Source organism: Artemia sp. Qi Xiang Cuo, chromosome 7, assembly GCF_049724085.1.
Source record: "Artemia sp. Qi Xiang Cuo chromosome 7, ASM4972408v1, whole genome shotgun sequence".
NCBI classification, from domain to species: domain Eukaryota; kingdom Metazoa; phylum Arthropoda; class Branchiopoda; order Anostraca; family Artemiidae; genus Artemia; species Artemia sp. Qi Xiang Cuo.
The window spans coordinates 28,617,834-28,645,730 of NC_142800.1; the positions used below are offsets into that span (position 1 = coordinate 28,617,834).

Below are 27,897 nucleotides of genomic sequence, written 5' to 3' on the forward strand. Positions count from 1 at the left end.
GTCGAAATAAGAGACAGCGTTAACAGTGAATAACAATAAAGAACTTTAATAAAAAAAAAATACACTGATCTATTATATATAATTGAGCGTTGGTTGGATGAAGCCAGCCAATAAGTCATCTAAAACCTATCACATGATGCTATGACAAGGACTTACCCAGGGGGGTGTTAGGTAGAGGGACAACTTTCCTTAAGCTAGAGGGACAAATTGAGAAAGAAGTTAAGAAAGTTACATTTTGTGAAACTTATAAGCGATTGTATTACAAATTGTTAAAATATAATTATTTTGAGTAGGATAAACCCGCGGAACTTTTCCCTCCTTGATAATCGATGGACAATATTTATTTCAGAGGGAGAGGAAGTTGCTATAAATGAAAATAGGTTTGTTTCCGCCTTATTTAAGTTATTTGGTCCCAGTTATTTGGATAAAAATCTAATCAATGCAAAAGTCTTGACTGTGTGGGCTCTGTACTCTGATCAATAAATATTGAATTGTAATCAGCATAATCGAGTCCTTCACTTTTGTTCCATTAAAATAGACATTGCCGCGTTTTAAACTCATTGATCTACGATTAAACATATATTAAAGATGTAACAATGCCTAATTTTTCTATAAGCATCTCCTTTCTAACAGATAATACAGCATCAGTACTACGTCTCGTAAAACACTACTCACTTTCCTTAGATTTATTATTCAAGGTAACTTCTTTGGGAAAAAACATCTATGCATACCATGTGAAAAATAGCTTATCTGTGATCTTTTATTCTTCGAGTTTTGTGTATATTAAATGTGTAAATCGATAGTGTATATTAAATACCTAACCTAACCTAGGTACCTTTTTTCTCCCTAAACCCAAAAAAAGAATAGTTTAAATATTGTAAACAAAATGAGAAACCACGCTTTGCGATCCATTTCTCAATTGCAAATAACCGTCTGACTGGTTTCCTTTAGTGTTTCCTGATACAGTATATAGCGGTGTCTAAGATATAATGCTGTCTAAAGATTATATTATAAGATATAATATAATGGTGTCTGAGATATAATAAGATAATAGACAATTTGACGAAATCAGAATATAATTATCATACAAAATTTGGAAAAAAGGCAGAGAAACATTTACATTTCTTCGTCTGAGTCCGATGACTCGGACTCTTCGAGGGATTGCTTGGCGTATGTTTCTGCTTCATCAAATAAGTCTTTGGGTACCATTTCATGTTTGCCCCCAGTTTCTTTGCCAACCCAACTAAGTTCAAGCTCGAACTGTTTATCCTTGACTTCATCGTGGACAACATAAATGCTAGAAGAAATGTTAAAAAATAATTATAAAATAATAAATAATAATGTAAATTAAATAATATAAAATAATGTAAAATACAAGAAGAAATGTAAAAATAAAAGAATAGAAAAAGGTTAAAATTGCAAACATTTCAGGGAAGGAGTCGCATCTGAGAAGTACCAAAGGTCTTACCTTCCAGGAAGATTTTGAGAAAACATGCTTAAATACGGAAAATGTTTCTACTTGGGGCTCAAAAGCGAACCTTTTGTCAGGCATCAGACCCTCCCGAGCCAAAAGAATGGTTTACTAGTCCCTAAAGTGTTGGCACTATCCGCACGAGTCAAACAATTAGTTATTTTCTACTAAAAATTTAAAAAATACTTTAAAAAAAACGTGAAAAAGCCGAAGACCCCAAAGGATAGCTTAGCGGCCAGACAATACACAGTGGCCGTAGCGAAAAAAAACAAACAAAAAATTGTAAGGGTGAAGTGATATACGAAGGCCATGATTTGAAAAAATATTTACTCGTTGCATATATACCTTCAATAAATTTGTATTTAAGACGTCAGCCTGATAACTAATTGGACAAGCTCTGTGCAAATCATTTTATATTGAAGAGTTGGACGAGGCGTGGGAATAAAAAGACACTGCAATATCGCAGAAAAGGCAAACAAGAAAAAAAGAAGCACAAAATAGAAGCACAAAATTTTAACTACCAATAGAATACTCACACTTACTCACACAATCAAACACAAACTACACAACTAGAATATGACTTATTTTTTCCATTTTTTTTGCAATACCAATGGACGTATTTTCTTCTCATCAGATCGACTTTATATAAAAAAGGGCAACAATGTGACATCGACTCAAAAGCAATATATGCTGCGATATTGACAAGCACAGAGGGGAAGGGGTGGTACCCCTTACTGAAGAACAAAATGTGTTTAACTTATTAAACTTTAATGCACATCGTAATATTCCAGCCTAGTCAATTATATCAACCTGACCTTTTTTACCTACGCAAATTTTCAAGTTGGTTCATAAGGATAAGCGAATTTTTTTTTCTTTTTCATTCTTCATATTTGTACCCTTTTGTAAAGATAATATAATAAAGGGTAAATATTTCCCTATCCTATACCACAGAATATGAAGTGTACCAAATAGTTCAAGGCCTTACCGTTTTTCAACAATATGTGTTGCATATAATTAAGCATTAACGAAAAGCTTAGTTTCAATGAACAGCTTGACCTAAGGCCTAAAAAAAACTTACATTTTAGCTGCCTGTTTGACCAGTTCACGGCAAGTGAGTTCTTGAATTTTTAGTTTTTCCATCTCCGTTTTGGCTGCTTGCTTCGCCTTGCCCATTGCACAGCCCCAATAACCCTTTAAGTAAGATAAAATACACATATATGCACAAATATTTAAACTTAATACTGAAAATTAACCAAGAAATATATCAAGCCAGAAAAATAGTTCTGACCATTCTACAACTGAATTCACAATAAAACAGTTGTAACATTCGCCCGACATCGAGAGCGAGATTCAGCATCCGTCACACTGGGCCAAAAATCTGAAACTCAATTCCAGCATTAGTTCGAGAATGCAGCAACAAGCGACATTTTTTAAGACTGGTGAAGAAATGTCTTACGACAAGCTAAGCATTTTGTTCATTATGGTTTTCTTTTTCGTCGTTGTAAGATTTAGTTAGGGATGGCTGTGTATTTTCGTTGGCAATATTTTCAGCGCTAAAGTATGCCACCAGGCATGTGCGCTGTTTCGTGACATTTATTTATACAGGTGTTGTAAATAAAAATATTCTACTCTACTTTAAACAGTAATACATGTAAACATAGAGGGTCTTTAGATTGGTCGACAGGTCACTGAAAAGTTCAACAATTCCGTATCTTCTCAACAGCCACATATGCTGCTATGTTGGCAAATTGAGAAAAAGAAAGGTGGTACCCCTTACCTTTTTTTTACCACTTTTTTACTTAAAAGAAAAAATTAATTTAAATTTAAATGTTTCAATTTGAATTTCATATTTAATCAATAATGTAAATACATAGTATAATATAGTAGATAAAATGAAAAAACGTAAAAATAATAAGAGCTTTTTTATTTGACAATATTTTGCAGTTATAGTGCGAGCTCCATGGCTTTTTTAGTCATTAATTGAAAAAAACTTTCCGAAAAATAAGTGTTTCAAAGAAAAGTAAAGGCCATTTTCAACTTAAGCTCAGCAGATACAAATACCTTTTAAAATTCAAACTCAAAACGACCAGAAATTACTATTAAAGAATAAATGAAACCCAAAACGAACAGAAATTAAATCAACAATCATAGCAAAAACATACAACAAGTAATAATATAAATGAATAAATAGATCTTAAAGCGAGTAATGCTTAGATTGAATATGCACATCAAGCTTAAAACGAACAAAAATCGCTACAAACAAGAGTTTGGGTATGACCTCCTTCTCTCACTGAAAAAGTCTAGAACCTACTGCGTCATTGGCGCTTTACTCAAAACCAATTTTATGACAAATAGTTTCTTTTGTACTTAATATTGAAAATAAACATTAAAATTACAAAAACATTTTGAACTGATGAGCATTCAGACATTTATATCATTATACATCAAATATTCATGTTAACTTATTAACCCTTTTTAAAGTTGTTCAAGAGGAATTGAGTTTCCCTACAAACAAGTGTTTGGATGTTACCTCCTTTCTGAACAGTAAATAAAAACCAAAAGCATACTGCGTCATTGGCGCTTAACTGAAAACGGATTATAATACAAATATTTTCTTTTCCAGTTCTTACAGCATTGAAAATAAAAATACAATTACAGTGAAATAAATTCTTGAACTGATGGAGTTTTCAACAATTAATATCATTATGCATCAAATATTCAATTTGATGTTGTTTATACTTTCCAAGACTGTTCAAGACGCATGTAGTTTTCAGTAAAGCGCCAATGATGTAGTAGGTTCTATACTTTTATAGTGAGAGAAGGAGGTCATACCCAAACTCTTGTTTGTGGTGATTTTTGTTCGTTTCAAGCTTGATTTGCAAATTCAATATAAGTTTCACTCGTTTTAAGATTTATTTATTAATTTACGTTAATATCTATTGTACGTTTGTTTGCGTTGATTTTTTATTTAATATCTGTTCGTTTTAAGTTTCATTTGTATCTCAATAGGAAAATATTTTTTTTCGTCTTAAGCTTGATTTTTATGTTCAATCTAAGCATTACTCGCTTTAAGATCTATTTAGTTATTTATATTATTGTTTTTGCTATGATTGTTTATTTAATTTCTGTTCGTTTTGGTTTCATTTATTCTTTAATGGTAATTTCTGGTCGTTTTGAGTTTGACTTTTAAAATATATTTGTATCCGCTCAGGTTTAGCTTAAAATGGCCTATAGTTTTCTTTGAAAAACTTATTTTTAGGAAAGTTTTTTTTTTTAATTAATTTTTGTTCATCTTTTTAAAATTCCTTATTTCAGAATCAAACTTAATACAAAAAAATAAATTAAAAGGTATTTGTTTCTGCTGAGCTTAAGTTTAAAATGGCCTTTACTTTTCTTTGAAAAATTTTTTTTTTGGAAAGTTTTTTTTTAATTAATTTTTGTTCGTTTTTAAAAAGTCCTTATTTCAAACTTAAAAAAAGAATAATCAAATATTCATCAAAGTATCAAAACTGATATCAAAGTAACAATATCAAAGTGAAAAATGGGTTTGTGTCAACCTCGGAGTTTTTATTATCTGGTGTTTGAACTATTTTTTAACAAAATTGCTATCTCAAGAACCATATATATCCCCAGAGTATAACTTACAACGCCTGTCCCTGGGCCCTGGGGGGTTGTGTCGACCCTGGAGTTTTAATATCTGGTGGTTGAACTATTTTTAACAAAATGGTCACCTCAAATTTTTATCGGATGGGTTTATCCATTCGGTACACCCAAAGGCGTGGAGGGCGGGAGGGGCTAGTTGCCCTACAATATTTTTTCACTCTGAGAAAATGAACTACAACTTTTAAGTTCCATTCAAATGAACCCTCCCTGAAGTTTATACGAGCATACCTTCTATAAGAACCGTATATGCCCCCAGAGCAATACTTAAAAAGCCTGCCCCGGCCCTGGGGGGGGGGGTGTCGACACAGGAGTTTTTCTTATCTGACTTTTGAACTATTTTTAACAAAATGACCATACGTAAAGGAGTTTTTGTTTTATGATCTTTGATTTATTTTTAACAAAATGGCTACCTCAAATTTTTTATCAGATGTATTTGGGGAAAAAGATGTATTTGGGGGGTCAGTTGCCCTCTGATTCTGCCCTCTGATTGAATCTCAAAAAGGGCGCTAGAACTCTCGATTTCAAATCAAATGAGCCGCCTTTGAAGTCTATCGGACGACTTCTTCCATATGAAATGCCTCTGGGAGAAAAATTAATGGAGTACGTGGGGAGGCTAGCTGCCCTTCAATCACTTCTGACTCTTAAAAGTGAATTACAAATTTCAATTTCCAATCAAATGAGCCCTCTAGGAAGTTTATACGAGCATCCCTTCTATAACAACCATATACGCCCCCAGGGCATAACATACAACGCCTACCCCCGGGCCCTGGGGGGCTGTGTCGACACCGGAGTTCTTGTTATCTGAACTTTGAACTATTTTTAACATAATGTCTATCTCCAAATTTTTATCTGATGCATTTAGGGCGTGGAGAGGGGGGGGGGGCTAGATGCCCTCCGATCTCTTTTGACTCTTAAAAAGTGAACAAGAACTTTCAATTTCCAATCAAATGAGCCCTCTCCGAAGTTTATACGAGCATCCCTTCCATAACAACTATATATGCCCCTAGAGCATTACTCATAACGTCTGCCTCCGGGCCCTGGCAGGTTCCGTCGACACAGGATTTTTTCTTATCCGACCTTTGAACTATTTTTTAATGAAATGGCTATTATAAAATTTTATCGGTTGGGCTTGGGGAAAAAAGGGTGTGTGTGGGGGCAGGGGCTAGTTGCCCTCGGATATCTTTTGACTCTTAAAAATTGAACTAGAACTTTCAATTTTCAATCAAATGAGCCCCCTCTGAAGTTTATACGAGCATCCCTTTCATAAGAACCATATACGCCCCAGGACAACACTTACAACGCCTCCCGGGCTCTGGGTTTTTGTAATCTAATTTTTGAACAATTTCCAAAACACTGGCTATCTCAAAATTTGTAGCGGACGGGTTTGGGAAAAAACAGCGTGGGGGGCCTAGTTTAACTCTCTTGACTCTTAAAAAGTGAACTAGAACTTTCAATTTTTAATCAAATGAGCCCTCTGTGAAGTTTATACAAGCATCCCTTTCATAAGAACCATACATGCCCTTAGAGCATAACTTAGAACGCCTTCCCCTGTGCCCTGGGGGATTCTATTGACACCGGATTTTTCCTTATCCGACCTTTGTACCATTTTTAACAAGATGTCTATCTCAAAATTTTTATCAGATGGGTTTTGAAAAAGAAGGCGTGGGGGGAGGGGGCTAGCTGCCCTCGGATTTCTTTTGACTATTAAAAAGTGAACTAGAACTTTCAATATCCAATCAAATGAGCTCTCCCTGAAGTTTATACGAGCATCCCTTTCATACGAACTATATATACCCCAGGGCATAACTTACAACGCCTGCCCCCGGGCCCTGGGGGGTTGTGGCGACAGATGAGTTTTTGTTATATGACTTTTGAACACTTTTTAACTTAATGGCTATCTCAAAATTTTTACTGGATGCATTTGGGGAAAAAGGGGAGTGGGGGGGGGGCTGGTTGCCCTCCAATCTCTTTTGACTCTAAAAAATTGAAGTAGAACTTTCAATTTCCAATCAAATGAGCCATCTCTGAATTTTTTACGAGCATCCCTTCAATAAGAACCATATATTTCCCGAGGGCATAACTTACAACACCAGCACTTGGGCCCTGGTATGCTGTGTTAACCCCAAAGTTTTTGTTATATGGTCTTTGAACTATTAAAAAAAAGCTATCTCAATGTTCTTATCGGATGGGTTTAGGAAAAAAGGGCAGGGAGAGGGGGGGGGGCTAGGTGCCCTCCAATCTCTTTTGACTCTTAAAAAGTGAACTAGAACGTTCAATTTCCAATCAAATGAGCTCTCTTTCAAGTTAATACGAGCATCCCTTCCATAAGAACCATATATGCCCCCAGGGCATATCTTACAACGCCAGCCCCCGGCACCGGAGGGGTTGTGTCAACCCTGTAACTTTCGTTTTCTGATCTTTGAACTATTTTTACCAAAATAGCTATCTTAAATTTTTATTTGATGTGTTTGGGAAAAAAGGGTTTGGGGGGGAGGGGGAAGCTGTTTACCCTCCAATAACATTTGACGCTTAAAAAGTGAGCTAGAACTTTCAATTTCCAATCAAATGAGTCCTCTCTGAAGTTTATACAAGCATTCCTTCCATTAGAACCATATATGTCCCCAAGGCATAACTTATAACTCTTGCCCCTGAAGACTGCGGAGGGAGTGTCCTGCTCAAACATATAATTTCCAGAACTTTCAACTACGTTGAACAAAATGGCTATATCAAAATTTTGATTGGATGTGTTTGGGGAAATGGTGGGCGTGGAAGGGGTGTCCGTTGCCTTAGAATCACTTTCGACTATTAAAAAGGGAACTAGTCAATTTAAATTTCCAATCGAATGAACCCTTTCTGAAGTTTCTACGACGACGTTGTCTTTACAAAACCGTATATGCTCCCAGGGCATAACTTACAACCGTTGCCCTGAGGGCTGTGGGGGACTTGTCATCCTCAAAGACCTAATTTCCAGAACTTAAAACTACGTTTAATAAAATGGTTATCTCAAGATTTTGATTGGATGTGTTTGGGGAAAAAGTGGGCATGAGAGGGGGATTATTTACCCTCCAATCACTTTCAACTATTAAAAAGGGCAATAGCCCTTTGAATTTCCAATCGAATGAGCCTTTTTTGAAGTTTCTACGACAACGCCTTCTATAAGAACCTTATATGCCCCCAGGGCATAAATTAAAACCCATGCCCCGAGGGTCCTGGGGGAGTGTCCTCCTCAAAAACATATTTTCTATCTGGAAATCAACTACGCTGAACAAAATGGCTATCTAAAAATTTTGATTGGACGCGTTTGGGGGAATGATAGGCATGGGAGGGTGTACTTGTTCTCCAATCACTTTCGACTATTAAAAAGGGCACTAGCCCTTTGAATTGCCAATTGTATTAGCAATTTTTGAAGTTTTTATATCAAAGTCTTCTATAAAAACCTTATTTGCCCCAAGGTCATACCTTAAAATCCTTGCCCAGAGTTGTGGGGGACAGTCCAGCATAAAAAAACATTTTCTATCGAGAAATCAACTATTCTGAAAAAAATGTGTATCTCAAAATTTTGATTGGATGTGTTTGGGGGAATGATGGGCGTGAGGGGGGGGGGGGGCTAGTTGCCCTCCAATCACTTTCGACTATTAAAAAGGGCAGTAGAACTCTCGATTTCCAATCGAATGAGTCACCTTTGAAGTTTCTACGACTACCCCTTCCATATAAAGTGCCTCTGGGAAAAAAATAATAATAATAAAACATTGGAGCCGTATGGCCTTTACTATAGGCAACGCAATAGCGTTGCGTCTGAAATTTTAGTAATTTTTTTCCGGAACGCTTGAAGGTATTAAGTTGCCTTTATTTTTTAAATTTATTTGTATTTTTTTATTTTAACTTATTTATTTTTCTAGATAGTGTAAACGATTCAACGTTAAAAAAAACAAAACAACTAAAATGTATTAATAAAAGAGATTTTCTCTTTTTTTTCTACATTTTTTCGTTTTATCTATTATATTATATTATATAATTAAATTATTAATTAGACATGAAATTCAAATTAAAAGATTTAAATTTAATTAAATGTTAGTTTTTATCATTTTCTGTTGAAGCTGGACCATACTCCTATTTTTTGAACAGTTAGCCTATTAAAGAAGCTGTCTATTGTACAAATTAAGGCAAGTTTTGCCAGTAACTTTAGATTACGACCCAAGAAAGATAGGGCTATTCTTTCATAGAACCGTCTCAAATACAAATAGCATAACCCAGAAGCCGTGAACTGTGGCTATGAATACTTAAACAAAGGCATCTGTCTCGACCACTCGAAAAGCTTGAGAAGAAAACAAGAGCTTAGGGTTTCACTGCCCTAGGTTCACGGTTTGAAGAGAAGAATGAAGTTTTAAAATTAAAAAAAAAAAAAATCCTTTTTTATTCGATAATAGTTTTTTTTTGTACATATTGTATTTGGAACGAAAAAAAACCTAAAACATAACATTAATAATTTTTTTTTCGTTGTTCTGTTTCCTCATCTTAGGATGATTAGCTAGTGTAATCTCAGTAATTATTTTTTTTTTCAAGGAAAAAATTCGTTGCATAGAAGGTTAGAGCAAATATTATTACTACTATTTTAAATTTTTTCCCAAGAAAAACTGTTATACTCAATATGCTTAATACAAATTGATTCCTCAATAAGAAACCGTTTTTATAAGAAAAACTTGTCTTGAACCTATTATCATCTATTTTAGATGTTTCAAGAAGCTTTTATTTTGTATGAGAAATGCTTCCCAACATTTTACTGTTTGTTGACCCCCCCCCCCTTTAAAAGGATTTTTAGGCTTTCCACAAAATAAAATTTTGGGGAAAAACTAAAATTTTCCCCAAAATAATTGTTTCACTTTTCACTTGTTTAACAAAGAAACAATAATAGATAAGCATTAAAAAATGAAGATAAGCTTTAGAAACAATTCGCTTTCGTAAGTACCTTTGAAAAGAGGCAAAAAACATTTATATAAACTATTTGCGTAACGAATATGACGTGTTGCTACCGGCTGAATTTTAGAAACCTAAAGATTCCAAGCCTAAAGATTCCTAAAGATTCAAATTTTAATTTGAGACTAATAGAAATAAGAGACCATCTGGGCATGCACAAATTTTCTTTTTTTGTAGACACCTAATACAACAGACATTAGCTCTCCAGAGGCAATACCAAGTCTCTCGGAATGGGACTATCCATGATTTGTCTTTTTGTCTATTGCGTAAAGTCTAATACAACTGATTCCTAATACCTAAATTTTAAACTTTGAGAATATTTTTTTTTTTCAGTTTTTTAAGCTTCCTATCATAAATGAAAAAAGTTTATGCTGAAAGTTTGTTGCCATAGCTTGACAGAAGAGGATTGTCTTATCATAGACAGGGCTATATAGGATTGTCTTATCACAAGGGATCATTTAATTGGAAATTGAAAGGGCTAGTGCCGTTTTTAAAAGTCGAAAGTGATTGGAGGGCAAATAACCCCCCTCCCAACCCCAACATTTCCCCAAGCACATCTAATTAAAATTTTGAGATAGCCATTTTGTTCAGCGTAGTTAAAAGGTCCAGATATTATGTCTTTGAGGATGACAACCCCCCACAGCAAGGGTTGTAAGTTATACCCTGGGGGCATTTAAGGTTTTTTTTTATAGAACGCGTTGTCGTAGAAACTTCAAAAAGGGCTCATTCGATTGGAAATTGTGAGGACTAGTACCTATTTTTAATAGTCAAAAGTGGTTGGAGGGCAAATGCCCTCCCCCCTCCACTGCCATCATTTCCCCAAACACTTTCGATCGAAATTTTGATATTACCATTTTGTTCAACGTAGTTGAAAGGTCCGGAAATTATGTCTTTGAGGATAACAGCCCCCCTCCCCCCACAGACCTCAGGCCAAGAGTTGTAAGTTGTGCCCTTCGGGCATATAAGGTTTTATAGAAAGTGTTGTCGTAGAAACTTCAAAAAGGGCTCATTTCGATTGGAATTTGAGAGGACTAGTGCCCTTTTTATTAATCGAAAGTGATCGGAGGGCAAATACCCCCCCCCCCACAAGCCCATTAATTTCCCAATCCTTCCAATAACAGTTTTTTGATAGCCATTTTGTTCAGCGTAGTTGAAAGGTCCGGAAACTGTGTCTTTGAGGATGACAAATCCCCCCAGCCCTCAGGGCAAGGGTTGCTAAACGTATGCAGATTTTCAAAAGGGCGTATCTCAAGAATTGATTTGGGTATTAAGTTAAAACTTTCGTAGAACACGTAAAGGGAAAGATCATGAAAGTGATGTTTCTGACCAAAAGACAATATGCACAAGCTATTATAGCTATTAATACTGTTGCTACTAGTACTAATACAACACTAACACTGCAACTACTTCTACTACCGCCGAAACTACTGTGATAATAGTACTATTAAGGCTAAGTCTATGAAGGTAAAATTTGAGAGAATATTGATGGCGAATTCGAACTAAAAAAAAGACAATATGTGCCTTTAGATTGTCAAAATAGCGTATTTTCAGAATTGATTTGTGTATTAAGTTGGAACTCTCAGGAATACTTAAAGGGGAAGATCAATTGACCAATAGGCAATATGTGCACACTGCTACTATTACTATCATTACTATTACTATACTATTATTATTACTACTACTTTTAAGGTTAAGATCATTAAGATGAAAGTTTCAAGAAATTTATGAATATACAGCTTATCAAAACAGCAAATCGACAACATCATAGCAACGGCTAATTGTATCAAGTTGAGCAATTATACTACTCCTGTGACTACTATTACAACTATACCTTAGGGTATGAAGGCGAAATTTTCAGAGAATATTTCTGAAAATTTCTATTGTATGGATGACAACCTGCCATCCGTATGCAGGTTGTCAAAAGCACATAACAGCAATATGTTAGGAACAGTTTCGAGTGTGAAATTAAAACTTACAACGCTTTTTGAGTTGGGTGTTGAACTAACCAAAAGGCAGCATTTGCATCATAATACTACTGCTTCTACTCCTACAACTACTACTAATGCTACTATTATTATTACCGCTACTACTACTACTACTACTAAAGCTAAGACTACAACTATTAACTCTACTCCTACTGCTACTACTATATTTACTGGTGCTACTATTACTACTAATAAACCTAAGGGCATTAGATAAAAATTTTGGGCAATATTCTAACTGTATTGAAATAAATCAGGTTGTCAAGAGGACGTATCAGCAATACTTCAGGATCGGTTGATGGTATTAAGTAACAATTTCATCCTGTGTTGAAGGGGATGTTGAAAAAAAGGTGCTATGCGCAAACTGCTATTAATAATACTACTGCTACTACAACTATTAATGCTACACAGGCTAAGGGTATTAAGGAGAAGCTTTCAAGGAATACTTAGGCGGATACCGAACTAAATCAGAAAGAACTATGATCATGTAGATTGTCAATAGGGTGAAAAAGCAATATCACAATAACGGCTTGCATTATTAAGTTAAACCTTTCAGGGTAAGTTGCGACAGATTTTGATCTAGCTAGAAGACACTATGTGTATACTTCTGATACTACTTCTACGGTTACTTTAACCAATGACCTTAAGGGCACTAAGTTGAAAAGTTTAGGGGGAGTTTAAATTACACAAAAAAACTATACAAATGCAAGTATTAAAAGGGCATATAAGCAATATCATAGGCAGCAGTGCTCTATCATAGCTAGTAATGTCAATTATATTTTAAAGGAGCTAATTTGAATGGAAATTGAAAGTTTTAGCACCCTTTTTAAGAGTCAAAAGTGATTGGAGGGCAATCAGCCTTCTTCTTTAGCTCATCATGTTCCAAACACTTCAAATCAAAATTTAAGACAACCATTTTGTTCAGCATAGCTGAATGATCTCAAGGGCTATTGCGCAGGCTAGCCCCCCCACAGTTATGCAATTTGCCCATTATGTTTAAAAAATAAATATTGCCATAGGATTAAATGAAAAAGCACTGTGTGTATGTTGATTGCCAGTAAGACATCTGAGCGGTATCCCAAGAATGACTGACGGTATTATCTTCAAACTTTCGGGGCTACTTCTATTACTACTTCTGCTCTGAAAATGGAAATAAATCAAGAGAGTGTGAGTATATCCATAGCTTTCAAAGAGCATAGGTAGATTTTTTTCCGAATGGTATCAAGTTTTATTTTTCAGGTCAACTAGAGTAGGTATATAACTAAATTAAACACTGCTATTTGTGTCTAGATTTTTAAAAGGGTGTATGTTGCTAAAAAATTTTCTCCAGCACACAGATAGCAGGTCAAACTATAAATTCTTTAAGAAAAACCGAAAAAATTTAAACTATTATTTTCTTTTCCCTGAAAAAACTATGTCAATATAAAACGAACAGAAATTAATACAAAACACTTTTTATTACACAATAAGTTTTTCGAAGAAAAGAAAGAACTCCATTAAACCAAAAATGAAAAAAAAAAATCAAATAATCTACCAAGCGTAAAACTACCACAAATGAGCATCGATTAATAAATGAAACTCAAAACGAACAGCAATTACAATAAACAACCAAGTCAAACTCAAAACGAGCAGAAATTAACAGGAGTAGGGCTCAAAACCCCTACGCCGTCCCAAGACCAGAACATAATTTGCACTTTACTGAAAAAAATTGAAAAAAGTGAAAAAGTGTTTTCACTTTTATAACTTTAATAAATCAAATATTATAAATATTTTAAGGAATAAATATCAGCATATGTGTATTGAACTGACAATACACCTTCATTTGTATTTTTTTTCAGTAAAGTGCAAATTATGTTCTGTTTATCTAACCGATAAGTTTATCTAAGCGACAAACTTTTTTCTGTTTTTTGGCACTCCTGGAAAGTTACAAAAATGGCGTATGTCGCACTTTTAATAATCACAACCGAGCTGAGCACAATTCAGCTCAATAATGCACAATAATGCACAATTCATACAATTTTGCATCAAAATAGTCAGTTTGATAATTACTAACGTCATTGAACTAGCTATTGTTAAAAACATAAAGCATGTTTTGCTAACATATTCCTGCATCTGGTTTAAACATGATCCCAAGGCCATTGTACAGAGATTATAGAAATAAACAAAACAGGGAGAGCTACAAGCTATAAAAAGAATGCAATGTTATTTTACTTACATAGGAGACACCCGAGCAATCTGCAATGAAAAGTTCAGGTTTATCATGCTCATAAGAAGCGAAAGCCACAGAACAGCCAAATGGTCTCACCCACGAGTAAAGAGTATGGACGTGCATGTATGAAGCAACGCGGTCAGTAAGGTACTAGAAAAGAAAGAACCATCTATAATATCTTAGTCCTTTGTAGGGTCTACCAAAGCACCAGTGTTCCGACTTCTATCGATTTCCGGAAGATATACCGAATTTCCAATCCATGTCCCGACAACTAAGAAGATACCGAAACTACCAAATATCTTTAGAAAACTATGAAACACCAGAAAACGTTACTTTGTGGCCATTTTTGACAATTTGAGGTGATTTTTTATTCAACTTTGACGAAACTGATCAGCAACATCCACATTTTCTTTTCGGAATAGCATCTGGCTCCTACAGATCTGCCTTCAGACATTTTAGAATATGGTGCTTTATTCGCCAACTACTTGAGTACCTTCAGAAACAAATTTTTGTTCTATTGGTTTACCTATTAAGCGAATCTTTTTTCACTACTTTATCTAACTAAACCTGAAAAGAGATAAAACCTAAGTACCTTACCTACTTACCTAACCCCACAAACGTTAAAAAGAAAGCGAAAACTTGAGCATTTAACCTTAGTGCTTCTCGCATGATGGAAAGGCAGCGTGGTCTGCGTTTTTGAAAAAAAAAAAAAAAAAAACTGGTGAAAGGGATGAAAAATATGATGAAACACTCAATCATAGCATAGATTTTATAACTAGCAACATTGTCCATATTATATACTTACAACCTGACACATAGTAAAATGTGAGATATTAAATTGTTCATTAATTACTTAAAGTAAAAATCGAACTATAGAAAATCCGTTTAGAAGAAAATGATAAATTTACATGTAATCTGTAGCTGTGTCTAAAAATGTAGCTGCCATTTGAACTGGAAAATCAGAAAAGTGAAAAATAAAAATTTTAAAACTAACAAAGGAAAAATGGAAACGCGAATTTTCAGGCCTCAGATTTTCACATGTTCTGAGACGAGGGTTCTTTTGGCCAATCTCTGGAGGGGGGGGGGGGATTCCTCCTTTGTTGGCCTGTAGAGCTTTATATAACATAGTTGGGTACAAATCGAAATATACTCACCTTCAGAGGGATATTAACGGCATACTGAGATTTATAGTTGCTAGCTTCTATCCTGGCAGTTTCAACTATCTGTCGAGAATCAGCTAACAATCCAGCTACAGCCTACACAAAAGAAAGAAAAATTATAGTAATATATTTTATAAATAGGGTTTAAGATGACCAATATGCATATATTATAAGAATAAACCCCCAAAAGAACGGGCAACCCTCTGGGAAACCTGCAGCCCAAATTCATGATGTTTTGTTTTGAAATAAAGCCTTTTTATGTACATGAAAAAGAAAACACATTTTACAACAAAAAAAGGCAATTCTATAAACGAGACATATCAAACAGTTCGCGGTAACAAACAGAAACTCTAAAAAACGGTATTTTGGTATCAATACATCAAAAGGATCGGCTTATTATGTTGATTCCAAATATATAATATCCCTTAAGTTTAGTGTTACCCATTAAAGGCTACGAACCTGAGAAAGTTTGGCGGATTTTTGAATAAGGACCCCCCCCCCCCTAAAATTCAAAGAATCTAATGAACATCACACCATCAGATTCAATGTATCAGAGGACCCTACTAGAACTTCCAAGTTCCTATCTGCAAAATTGTGGAATTTAGAATTTTTTACCAGAAGGTAAAAAATTCTGGTAAAAAACACGAGATAAGAAACACACATCCACGCATGGATGTGTGTTTCTTTTTCCAGGGATGATTGTATCGAACTAAAAATCCTAGAACATCGCGCGATGGCTCTTTCGAACGGAAATTAAAATTTCCAGTGCCCTTTTTAAGTGACCAAAACATCAGAGGGCAACTAGCCCCCCCCCACCTTCCACGCCCTTTTTCCGAAATTCGTCTGATTAAAATTACGAGATAGCCATTTTGTTTCAGTATAGCTGAAAGGAAGGTACTACAACTATGTCTTTGGAGACGACAAAACACCTCAGAACCACCGGAGGAAGGGCCACAAGTTATGAAATTTGCCCATTGTTTACATATAGTATTTGTTATAGGGAAGTATACCGACATTTTTCATGGGGGAAGATTTTCTGGGGATGTATTTTCTACAGGGAGAATTTCCTATTTGGATGGAAGTTCCCGGGGTTGAACTTTCCAGGGTAAATTTTATACGGGGGAATTTACCATAATTCATGTACAAGATTCGTTTTATTTGTCTTACTTTCTAGTCGGCAACCTCATTTTTAATTTGAAGATGCTTCGGGGGAATTGTCTGGGGAAAATTTGGGGAATTGTCTGGGGAAAATTTTTAGCAAGATGGAATTCTGAGGGGTATTTTTACGTGGGGGGGGGGGGAATCTCCGCGGGAGGAAACCTTCATTGGGGAATTACCGCCAAGGACATATTCTCCATAGAGAAAGTTTCTGCGGGTGAAACTTTCCATTGGGGGGGGGGGGGGGATTAGCAGGAAATATTTTCCACACCGGGGGACTCCCCCATGACCTTAAAAGGGTCAGAAATTGAATAAAATAAGTCTTTCTTCAAATGAAAGTATTCTAAGGAGTATTTTCCAGGTGCTATTGTAAGTAAGGAAAATTCTGGGGGGAATTCACAACAAGGATGGAATTAGAAAAAACAAAACGTTCGTCCCCTTCATAAGACAATTGAAAAAAAAACTTTTCAATTTGATATTATTCTTTCTTTTCCCTCCTTGTTATCAATTTTTTGTTAAACATACAAAGGTTTTGGTATAATTTTTTTTCAACCACTGAATAAAAAAAAAAAAAAAAAAAAAAAAAAAAAAAAAAAAAAAAATCAAATTTGGCTAATGTTCCCTGTTCTTTTTGACACAGCCCTCAAAAATAGCATGCATGGGTGTTCTACCGCTGGTATACGATTATGATTTATGTACAAAAATCAAATATCTTTGAAAAGACTGCAGTATGAAAAGACATCAAAAATGCAGTTTTTAGTGTAAAAATTTATTCTCTTTTAGAAATAATTTATTTTAGTTACCAAAGATTTTTAACCCAATTAATTTTCTTTAAAATAAGCCATTGAACAACTCTCTACGATGTTCCAGTGCCAAGCTATCTGTGGAAAAGAAAGAAAAAATATGCCGTTTAGGCAGAATGTTGTAGTAGTCGCCACTTTTCTTGCTGTTCAAGCCAGATAACAGAAAGTTTACTATACAGGGGTTTCGGACAAGGCGGTTCTAATGGTGTACTTTTTGTTTTCATCTCGCTCTTTATTGTAAATATTATTACTATAGAGTTCATTACCATGAACTGTTTGATTGCTTCAAAATTCAAATATCTTTGAAAAGACTGCAGCATGAAAATACATCAAAATGCAATTTTTTTGACAAAATTGATTCTACTTTAAAAAGTATTTTATTTTTAATTACAAGAGTGACTAGATGTAGCAATTTCCTTTAAAATGAGCTATTATACAGCTCTCTATGATTTTCCAGTGCCCAGCTAGCTGAGGAGAAAGAAAAAGCGGAAAAAAATATCCCGTTTGTGGAGAATAACGTGGTTAAAGTCAATTTTCTTGATTTTCAAGCCAATATATTTTCTTTGTTATTCAAGCCAAAGGGCGGTAAGTTTCCCTTATAGAGGTTTCGGACAAGGCAGTTCTAATGGTGTACTTTTTGTTTTGATCTGACTCTTTTCTGATCTGAGAATGGTTCAAATTAAGAATATTATGTATTTTCCGGGAACTAATTCCAATTTATCCAGGACAGAGAGAGACAGCGAGAGAGAGAGAGAGAGAGAGAGAGAGAGAGAGAGAGAGAGAGAGAGATAGAGAGAGATAGATAGAGAGAGAGTGAGAAAGAGAGAGAGAGAGAGAGGGAGAGAGAGAGAGAGAGTGTGAGAGTCTTAGAGAGAGAGAGAGTGTGAGAGAAAGAGGGATAGATAGAGAGAGAAAGAGAGTGTGAGAGAGAGAGAGAGAAAGGAAGGGGGGTCTTCATTCCAATCTCTGAGAACCCACCCCCGCAGATGTATGCACATTAAATATTACACAAAGAAATTTATTCAACCTCAATCGAGTACATACTTACCATTCCAACGTAAGGGTTAACATTGACAATTCTCCTATTTGCACCCTTCTCAATCAGCTTTGAATGGATCAATTTTTCCACTGCAAACACAACTCCGTCTTTTCCACGAAGAGCTACAGCAGTCCTAGGAAAATAATGATTTTTACATATTCTCCAAAATTTTCTTACATGAAAAAAAAAAAAAAAACAACAACAAACAAACAAACAAAAAAAAACAAAAAAAAAAAACCCTGTAGCCTAAAAACCAAACTGAACTTTTAAACGTTTACATTTTGTTAATAGCCAACTTAACCTGTCTATTCATCACTTTCAAACAAAACCAATTGAAGTAGAAAATAGCCAATGTATAATCTTTCCAGCCATCCTGCGCTTTTGCACACCCTTCTTGTTTAATTTCCACAGATTTCTCCAGGTACCCATTTAAAGTTGGGTCGACTCTAGCTAAGCTTACAGAGTCAAGCCACTGACCCCCATTCCAAACCAAATGACCAGCGACACTAGGGCTCGAACCCCGTCCTCACAGACAAAGGATTTCAAGTCTAGCGTGCAAATAAATCACTTGGCTGGGACAAATAAATAGCTTCAAAAAAAAAAAAAAAATTCAATTGAAAGATAACTGCAAATTATACTGTTTATAGTGGATCTTCTATAGAAGGACCTTTGACTAAGAACAATCAAGTCTTATGCAAAATAATGTTTGGTCCCATGACTTTGGAATAAAAGATGAAACAAGTCTTCACAAATTAAACAGGAAACATGAAATAAAAATTAAGTAGGCCAGAATAAAAATCAGGTACTGTTCTATTAACCAGACTCCTTTTATATCTCAAACTCGAGACACTTTGAAAAACCCGTTTTTCAATGGGATGATACAAGATACCGCTGAAGAGAAATACAATGTATAGCGTGGTTTTAATTGCGTATACGATATTTAAAGTGTTGTTTTTTGGAATTTTTTTTTTTGGGGGGGGAGGACAAAGGTGCCTAGGTTAGGTTACGTATTTAATATATGCTATGCTTTGCCCCCACCCATCTAATGTGCAAATTATATAGCCCAAATTTGTTTCTAAACTATTATATAGCCATCCTGTTTTATTTCATTAGTATTAACCAAACTAGCACTATATAAAAGAGTCCGGTTAATAGAACAGTACCAAAAATTTTCAAGGGAGAGAGAGGACAGGGGGAAACACCCTCCCTTCTTCCAGGATTGGTCCAACAAACTTTCCCCCCTTCTCTCAAAGATTCAACCTGCACAAAATGGTTCAAAATATACCTGAACATGGACATACTTGTGTCAATCTAAAAAAAACAAAACAAAAAAATGTTGAGAAGTAAGGTAACATTCTACTTATGTTTGTGTCTGATATCACTACTAGTGCTACCAATTACACACTGCAGCCCCTGAGGCCAACACATTAGTTGCTACCCAATCAATCAATCAATTTATTTGAAAGAAACACAGAAAAAATTACAGAACTTTGGACCCCCACAAAGGCTCTTAGGCCTGTGAGAGTGGGAGATCAAAAACTACCATGGCAATCAAAATAAATGAATTAAACAAATTGAAAAGGAAATATAGAGGGAAAAAAAGAAGGGAGGAAAGAACTAACTGTCTAGGCATAGGAGGTGGTTGGTTAGCTGTTTTTTTAAAGTGTTCATAAGAATGACATAGCTGTAGGATAATTTTAACTGGTAGGGAATTCCATATGGAGGCACAAAATAAAACTGAATTAAAATCTAATCTAATGGTTTTAGTTTTATGAATGAAAATATCCATGTCATTTCTGACAGAAAAAGAAACACAAGATTCATTGCGTAATTCAGAATTAAAAAGATATAATTGCTTGTAGAAATTAGGGAGGAGTCCTTAAAAATTAAACAAGAGGAAAGAAAAATGTATGTGGATTGACCATCCAATAAATTCATGCTGAGCTGGTCTGTAACCTCAGACACTAATTTAATTGCTCTGATATGTATTTTGAAAACAGGAAAGGTAAATGAAGAGAATGTCGATAGTCATACTGTTGGACAGTAGTACATATAAGGTTGAATGAGAGAGTGAAAGAGGAGCTTTGTTATTGAACCAAAGAAACGATGACGAAGCTTCCAAAGAGCCCCTAGGTTTCGGGAGAGCTTATGTTTCACAAGAGCACAGTGATGTCTGAAAGAAAGATTTTCGCCAAATAAAATACCCAGGAATCGAACAAGTCTATCAGGGGGACGAGTTATATCACCATGAGTGGTAGAAATAGTTTGAACCAAAGGACAAGAAGTACCTGATCTGAAAAAAATAAGTAGACTAAATTTAGCCAGATTTAGGGCAAGACGATTTGCATTGAACCAAGCAAAGGTTCTTTCTAGAACAATATACACTTTCTTGATAAGGGAAGAATCTTTAATTTCTGAACACCCAAGAGTACTATCATTTGCAAATACAAATAGCATCTAGAGCTGCATCACTAGGTGGAAGAAAATTGTGATTACAAATACTACAGCAACTTCGTTTAGTTTGTTCAGATATAGCAATAAAAAGACCACTGATGAATATAAGGAATAAAACAGGTCCTAGGAGAGACCCTTGAGGGACACCAAAATCAACACGGAATTGATCTTGAAGCTTAGGGTCAATACTCATAGACCTTTCAGATAAATAAGTTTCAAACCAATGATAACTGATTCCCTGTAGCCCTATGTGCTCCATTTTAGAGAGTAGGATAGTATGTGATATGCTGTCTTTCACTTTTCTGACATCAAGGAAAATTGTAGCTGGAATTCTACCCTCATTAAGTGCCTTATGAATGAAATTCATCAAGGCCATGCAAGCATGTTCTGTTGAGTGTTTAGGGCGAAAGCCAAAATGAATGTATTGGAAAAATTGTTTTTTTTATCAAGAAGTCTAGAGTACATATATTTTTCAAAAATTTTACTAAAGGCTGATAAAAGAGAAATTGGTCGATAGTTAGAAGGATCATCTCTAGAACCACTCTTATGGAGAACAACTAATCTGGCAGATTTTAGGGCACTAGGAAAATTTCCATTCAAAAATGATAAGTTAACAAGAATGGTGAGAGGATATAGAATAGAGGGTAAAATAAACTTTAAAGCCTTGGCAGGAATTTGGTCAGGTCCACAAGAGGAAGATTCTATTAGCTCAGAGACAATTCTCTTGACTTCAAACTCGGAAACCGGATCCAAAGCCATTGATTTTTGATAAGAAGGACCAAGGTGCATTCTAAAGTCACTGGTAGAAGAAGCACTCACCAAAATATCTTCAGAAACTGATTTTCCTATGAATGCAAAGTAAGAGCAAAATTCATCCATTATGACCTTACTATTAGTTATCTCTACCCCCTTAAAAACTAATGTATTTGGTAAGTTATTTCTCTTGATATTGGGATGAAGAACTGTGTTTATACGTTGCCAGGCTCTTCTCATATTCTTGTCGAAGTTGGAGGCTATCTGGAAGTAATAGATACACTTGGCTTTACGAATTAAAGAGTTCAATCAATCTTCTATTTTTTATACTTTTCAAGATCGATGGTGAGAGTTAGAGGAATTGAATGCCTTCCACAAGTAAGTCTTTCTTTTTGTACTCTTAAAAAGAGCTGAAGTCATCCAATAGGCACAAGGAACTGAATGCTTGGAGCTTTTAGCAGCTGAGGTTACACAGCAACTATCAACAAAGGTCTCTTTGACCAGATCATAGAATTGATTAAAAAGACTATCAACAAAAGTTCCAATTTCCTTTACATCCTTCCTTAAAACCTTTTGCCTTGGCTATTTAACTTTCTGAATGTTCAATCAATCCACCCTCTTTACTAAAAATACTTCCCAGGTAAGTGAAGCTATCCTCTTGATCAATTTTATTGTTACCTAAATTCACATCTTTACTCTCATTTATTCCTAGTCTAAGCAGCTTCATCTTTTTAACCTTAATTTTGGAGCCCAGAGCTCTAAAAAACCCTAAAAATTCATTTATTTCCGATGGCACTTTTATCTAGGCTGATTAAATTGTCTGCATAATGTAAGGCTAGGAGAATTTCACCTTTCCATTTTTTACCATGTTCTCCCATTACCTTTGCCGTATTTCTTACAACATAAGTCCATCAAAATAAAACATGTAAACAGGGACAGGACAAACCTTGCTTTATTCCTGATTCCATACCTAATAAATTACTAGCCTCACTTCCTACCTTAATCACAGGAGTACTACTCTTGTACATAGCTCTAACCACACTAACCTTCACTAAAGCTCCATTGTTGTTAATTATTAGCATCCAGTGTTATTATTAGAAAAAATTAACAATCAACATCACTACTATTAGCATTTACAGAAACTATGTCAGTTAAGAGACAAGCAAAAATTAGTCTAAATATAGTTTTCCAATGAAAAGTGAAGAACAATATCAAAACTTCACCCAAGAAGAACTTAGTTAACAGAAGAAGTTACATAAAAGGAGCAAAGATTAACATGAACTCAATCTTTAAAAAACATACATAAATTACCACTAATTAAAGCCCCCCCCCCCCACGAGAAAAATCTCATTTCCTCTCTCATGGTAGTTTCTGATTGTTTGACTTGTACTCTAAAGAAAACAAATAATATTTCGAAACAAATACTAATGCTTGCTTAGAAATGACAAAATTTCTTATTCAATTTTTTGAAGACAATGGGAAAACAAACCCGAGATTTTATCAACAGCCCTTATTCATATCATTCTAATAAGCTTCCAGGAAAACTGAAGCTATCTTAAGTATTAAGAACAGAGTGCTAAGACAATCCCCCTCACATTTTTGGTAATTTCTGTCATTTTCAAACTATTTGCATAGAAGAAACATGTAAAAAAAGTGAATTAAGGAAATAACAAGAAGATAAGAAAATACACAAGAAGCATATAGTTTAAAAGTAAAGAGAACATACCCACTGTTTTCAACAGCCTTCTGTGCATATTCCACTTGAAATACTCTACCATCTGGGGAAAACTGAGATGCAGATAAATCATACTGTAATGGAAAAAAAAATGTGTAAACATATAGTTCAAAAGACACATGAAGCAACCTGACCATACATCATCAGAAAGTGTAAATTTTTCTTTAATTATATGGAGAAGGTTTTTCTCTTAAGTTCAGGAAAGGGCAGCCCCTAAAATGTTCAAGCATACCTGCTAGGAAAATGCAAAAATTCAGCTCAAAGGTATGAGCCTGCACATCCTAAGCCCTCTCCCTAAATATGATAGTTTCATGACCCCTACCCTCCCAAGGATCTGACCAGTGTCTACATATGACTGTATGTAATAAGTTGCTTTATTAAACATTTTAATTGATATTTGCAATATAATTCATAACCAAACTACAAAAAGAAATGGGAGAGGGGGAGCATGAGAGTAGTCACTACCATCAGACCAAAAACCATCCCTTGAAATAACAAAAATAATGGCCTAACAATACCATTTTCCCAACTTTGACTCATCCCCCAGGAAAAATGTTCTACAATCAAAACTTTTCTTCAATTACATCAGCTTTATTGATAACACCAGGCTGTGAATGCCAACAGGTTCAATAATTACAATTACAATAATGCAATGTTATTGACCAAGTTAAGAATGGAACATTTGTTAACAAAGAGATACCACATTTAAAGCAATGGAGAACAACAGATGAATATATTATTTATATGTTAGAAAAATTATTTATAAATATATATAAATGTATATATATATACATATATATATATATATATATATATATATATATATATATATATATATATATATATATATATATATATATATAATAATTGAGTTAGACCAAAACAAAGAAATGAAAACAAACAAGAAAACTAAACAACACTGCTTTTCAACCAGTAGTAAAAAACGAAAATGTCAAGCAGATATCTCAGCAAAGACCTCTGCCAAGCTGTCTTCAGTGCTAAAAAAAGAAAGAAAAAAATGTGTATATTAAAAAAAAAATTGAAATAAACTAAGCAAAATCAGAGAGGTGACTAAACAAGTGAAGCAATACAAATTCAGGAATGAGATAAACATCCTACTTAAGATTTTTTTTTTGTTGTTTTAATAAATTTTCATTCCTTCAAATGACCCTAGTCCTTAAGGTATTACCTGAGTGTTGGTTGGGGAATCAAATGGTACTACTCTTTTGTTTAGGTTGTTATAATGTTTCCTTCAGAAAAGATGTTACACTGCAGTGATACCCATAGATTTGACTATTACCAAACCCTGAAATAGAATAGCCTATGTTAAAGTAGTTAGTCATGTAAGCCATGAAAGTTCTAATGTGATACTACCAACAATTTAGCCAAGACTACAGTTTTGACACATTTTAGCATATGATGCATAGCCATTTAGCCTAGTCTTGCTAAGAGAAGAAAATACTACTTACCAGTATTACCAGTATTTTTGGTAAAATTCTACTTTAGCTACTTTTGGCTAACTTGGAAAGTGGTTAGGTTAGGAAAATGAAACTCTCAGGGATGGGTCTACAGGCTAAAGTATGGGTACTCTTGCATTATATGGGCTTTTACAAGAAAACCAGTCACAAAAACCTGAGGCATCCACTCAAAAAAGCAAAGATTTGATGCTATCTGATGTTGTATAAACAAGTATTCAGGGGTTTCTTACTCTGGGAACTATATTTAAACTGTTTTTTTTTGGGGGGGTTTAGGGGGAGAAAGGTACCTAGGTTAGGTTCTGTATTTAATATATACTATAATTTACACACACACCCCCCTCCCATGTGCAAATATATATCCCAAGTTTGTTTCTAAGCTATTATCTATTCATCCTATTTTATTTCATTTCATTAGCATTAGCCAAACTTGACTTTTTAGAAAGGCCTATATAATGCAAGAGTACCAAAGTATGTCCTGGAAAGGTAGGGTATAAGACCTCTTTTTAGGAAAAACCACTTTTCTTTGGCATTCCAGAAAAATAGCAATGGCTTTTTGGACCACCCCTATTTTATTATAGCATGATGCAATATGAGGGCAGTAATAAGAACTCTGCCTTCTAGGACAAATTTTCGCCAATAATTTGTCAGCATCAATTAAAAATGTGGTCTCTGTTTTGACAAGTAGTTTAAAGGAAAAAATATGTTTAATATTTGTGATTTAAAGAATAAATATCAAGCAATAAAAATTACATTTTTAAAATCAGAAGAAAGTCAGCTTTCTGTTAATATGTGAATAAAACTGAAAGAAAAAAAGGATATATACATCAAAATAGAATAATCGGTATTTCCAAAAAAAAGGTCTTAGTAGGTAAGTCAATAAACTAATAATTTCAACTGCTTGATCTTAAATATTTTTGATAATAACCACAATAATGTATAGGTTAGATTTTTAGTTTTTCTCTGATATGTACAATTTTTCCCAATTTCTCTTTGGTTACAAGTGTAAATGTTTTAGTTTTACATAATTTGGCTCAATTAGATACTGTTGTTTTACCCTATTTTGAAGTACCTATCTCCAATCCTCTCTCTAGAGGGTCCTGACCATTGATGACCTTTAAAAATCTGTGAGTTATAAAATTGAAAAATTGCAAAATAGATCTACTGCTTAAATGAAATATAACAAAATTGTTTTCAGATTCACAACTTTGCTTAATCCCAATTTATAAGGTTTTAAAGATATGCAAATACATGTCCTAAATTTTGAAAAAACCCAACATTGGTAGGCTATGACTTAAATTCTACTCAAATAACAGGAATTGCATTTCAGAACTATAAGGGGGTAAAGTTCAACAAAATCATATTATTGAGTTAGGACAAAAGTGAATACACCATTTGATGCCTTTTTTGGTAAAATTCTACTTTAGTTACTTTTACCTATCTTGGAAAGGGGTGAGGTTAGGAAAATAAAACTTTCAGAGATGGGTCTACAGGCTAAAATATGTCCTGGGAAGGTATTTTGAAGTAATTATCTCCTCTCCTTCTCCCTCTAGAGGATCCTGAAATTTGCCTATTGAAATTGAAATTTTGACAAAACAACATTTTACCTTAATTTTCAGTTATAAGATTCTTTTTCTCTGGCTTTAGTTCTGAAAATGCAATTCCTGTTATTTGAGTAGTATTTTAAGCCATATCAAGGTTAATTTTCGAAATTTAGGAAATGTATTTGAATATTTTTAAAACTCTATAAATCAGGATTAAGCAAAGTTTTAAAGCTGAAAATAATTTTGTTTGACCTAATTTTAAGCACAAGACCTATTTTACAAGTTTTCACTTTTTAACACATATATTTTTAAAGGTCATCAAAGGTCACGACCCTCTAGAGGGAGAAGGAGCAGAGGTAGGTACTTCAAATTACCTTCCCAGGACATACTTTAGCCTTTAGATCTATCCCTGAAAGTTTCATTTTCTTAACCAAACTTCTTTCCGAGATAGCCTAAAGTAGCTAAAGTAGAATTTTACCCCTTTTTTTTATGCTGATTACAAATATAATAAGCATTTCTATCAGAAATGAGTTTCAGTCCCCCCCCCCTCTATAGGCCTATTCAGGGTTAGGTTTAGCCTAAATAGGGGGGGAGGCTGAAATTCATTTCTGATAGAAATGCTTATTATATTCGTAATCAGCATAAAAAAGGCATCAAATGGTGTATTCACTTTATTCCTAATTCAATAATATGATTTCGTAGAACTTTACCTATAGCCTAGGGGTGGTGGGAAAGTTTAAACTTACCTCTCATTTACATCAGAAATAAAATTTACCCCCACCCCCCCCCCTAATGTGCAAATATATACCCTGAAATTGGTATATATAGGCATGGGCATAGGCAGCATATTGTCTAGGGGGGGGGCCAGACGATAGTGTGATGGAGTTTTATCAACTGCGTTTTCCAAACCATCTGCTTTTTCAGCCATATCTAATGTAAATTTGAAGGTCTCGGGGGGGGGGGGGCAGCTGCCTCCTCCCTACGCCCATGTATATAGGGGAGGGGGTAAAATTAATTTCTGGCAAAATGATTAGGCTATTATATTTGGAAAGAGCATAAAAAAGGCATTGAGTGGTATGTTTACTTTATTTGTAAGTCAATAATATGAACAATGAAAAATTTACCGGCAAATTTCAGGACTCTCTAGAGGGAGAAAGAGTAGAGGTAGGTACTTCAAAATACCTCCCTGGGACATACTTTAGTCTCTAGACCCATCCCTGAAAGTTTCATTTTCCTAACCTAACCCCTTTACAAGATAAGCAAAAGTAGAATTTTATATTCAAAATTAATTGATTGAACTTACGCCCGTTCCAATTGAGCTCATATTTTAAAATACAGAAAATAATCCCCAACTTTTTCAATTTTTGCCTGTCAGCTCAAAAACTAGGCTATTATGTTTCTTCTGTAACTATATTAATTTTGAATTGACCAGGCTGACATCTGATCAGTTCCCCAAGCTTATACCACCGCCAATCTG

At 34.6% G+C, this 27,897-nt stretch overlaps 1 protein-coding gene across 1 annotated transcript; it reads right to left on the reverse strand.

The window, feature by feature from the left end:
• Window positions 1–1,058: 1,058 nt before the first annotated feature.
• Window positions 1,059–27,814, reverse strand: Prosalpha7 (proteasome alpha7 subunit). Its single transcript, XM_089092166.1, has 7 exons — window positions 27,724–27,814; window positions 23,393–23,475; window positions 18,469–18,592; window positions 15,454–15,555; window positions 14,306–14,449; window positions 2,550–2,662; window positions 1,059–1,297 (listed from the first exon to the last, which is right to left on the reverse strand). The coding sequence occupies exons 1-7, from the start codon at window positions 27,742–27,744 to the stop codon at window positions 1,117–1,119; spliced, it is 768 nt and encodes a 255-aa protein (XP_088948292.1). The 5' UTR covers window positions 27,745–27,814; the 3' UTR covers window positions 1,059–1,116.
• Window positions 27,815–27,897: the final 83 nt, after the last annotated feature.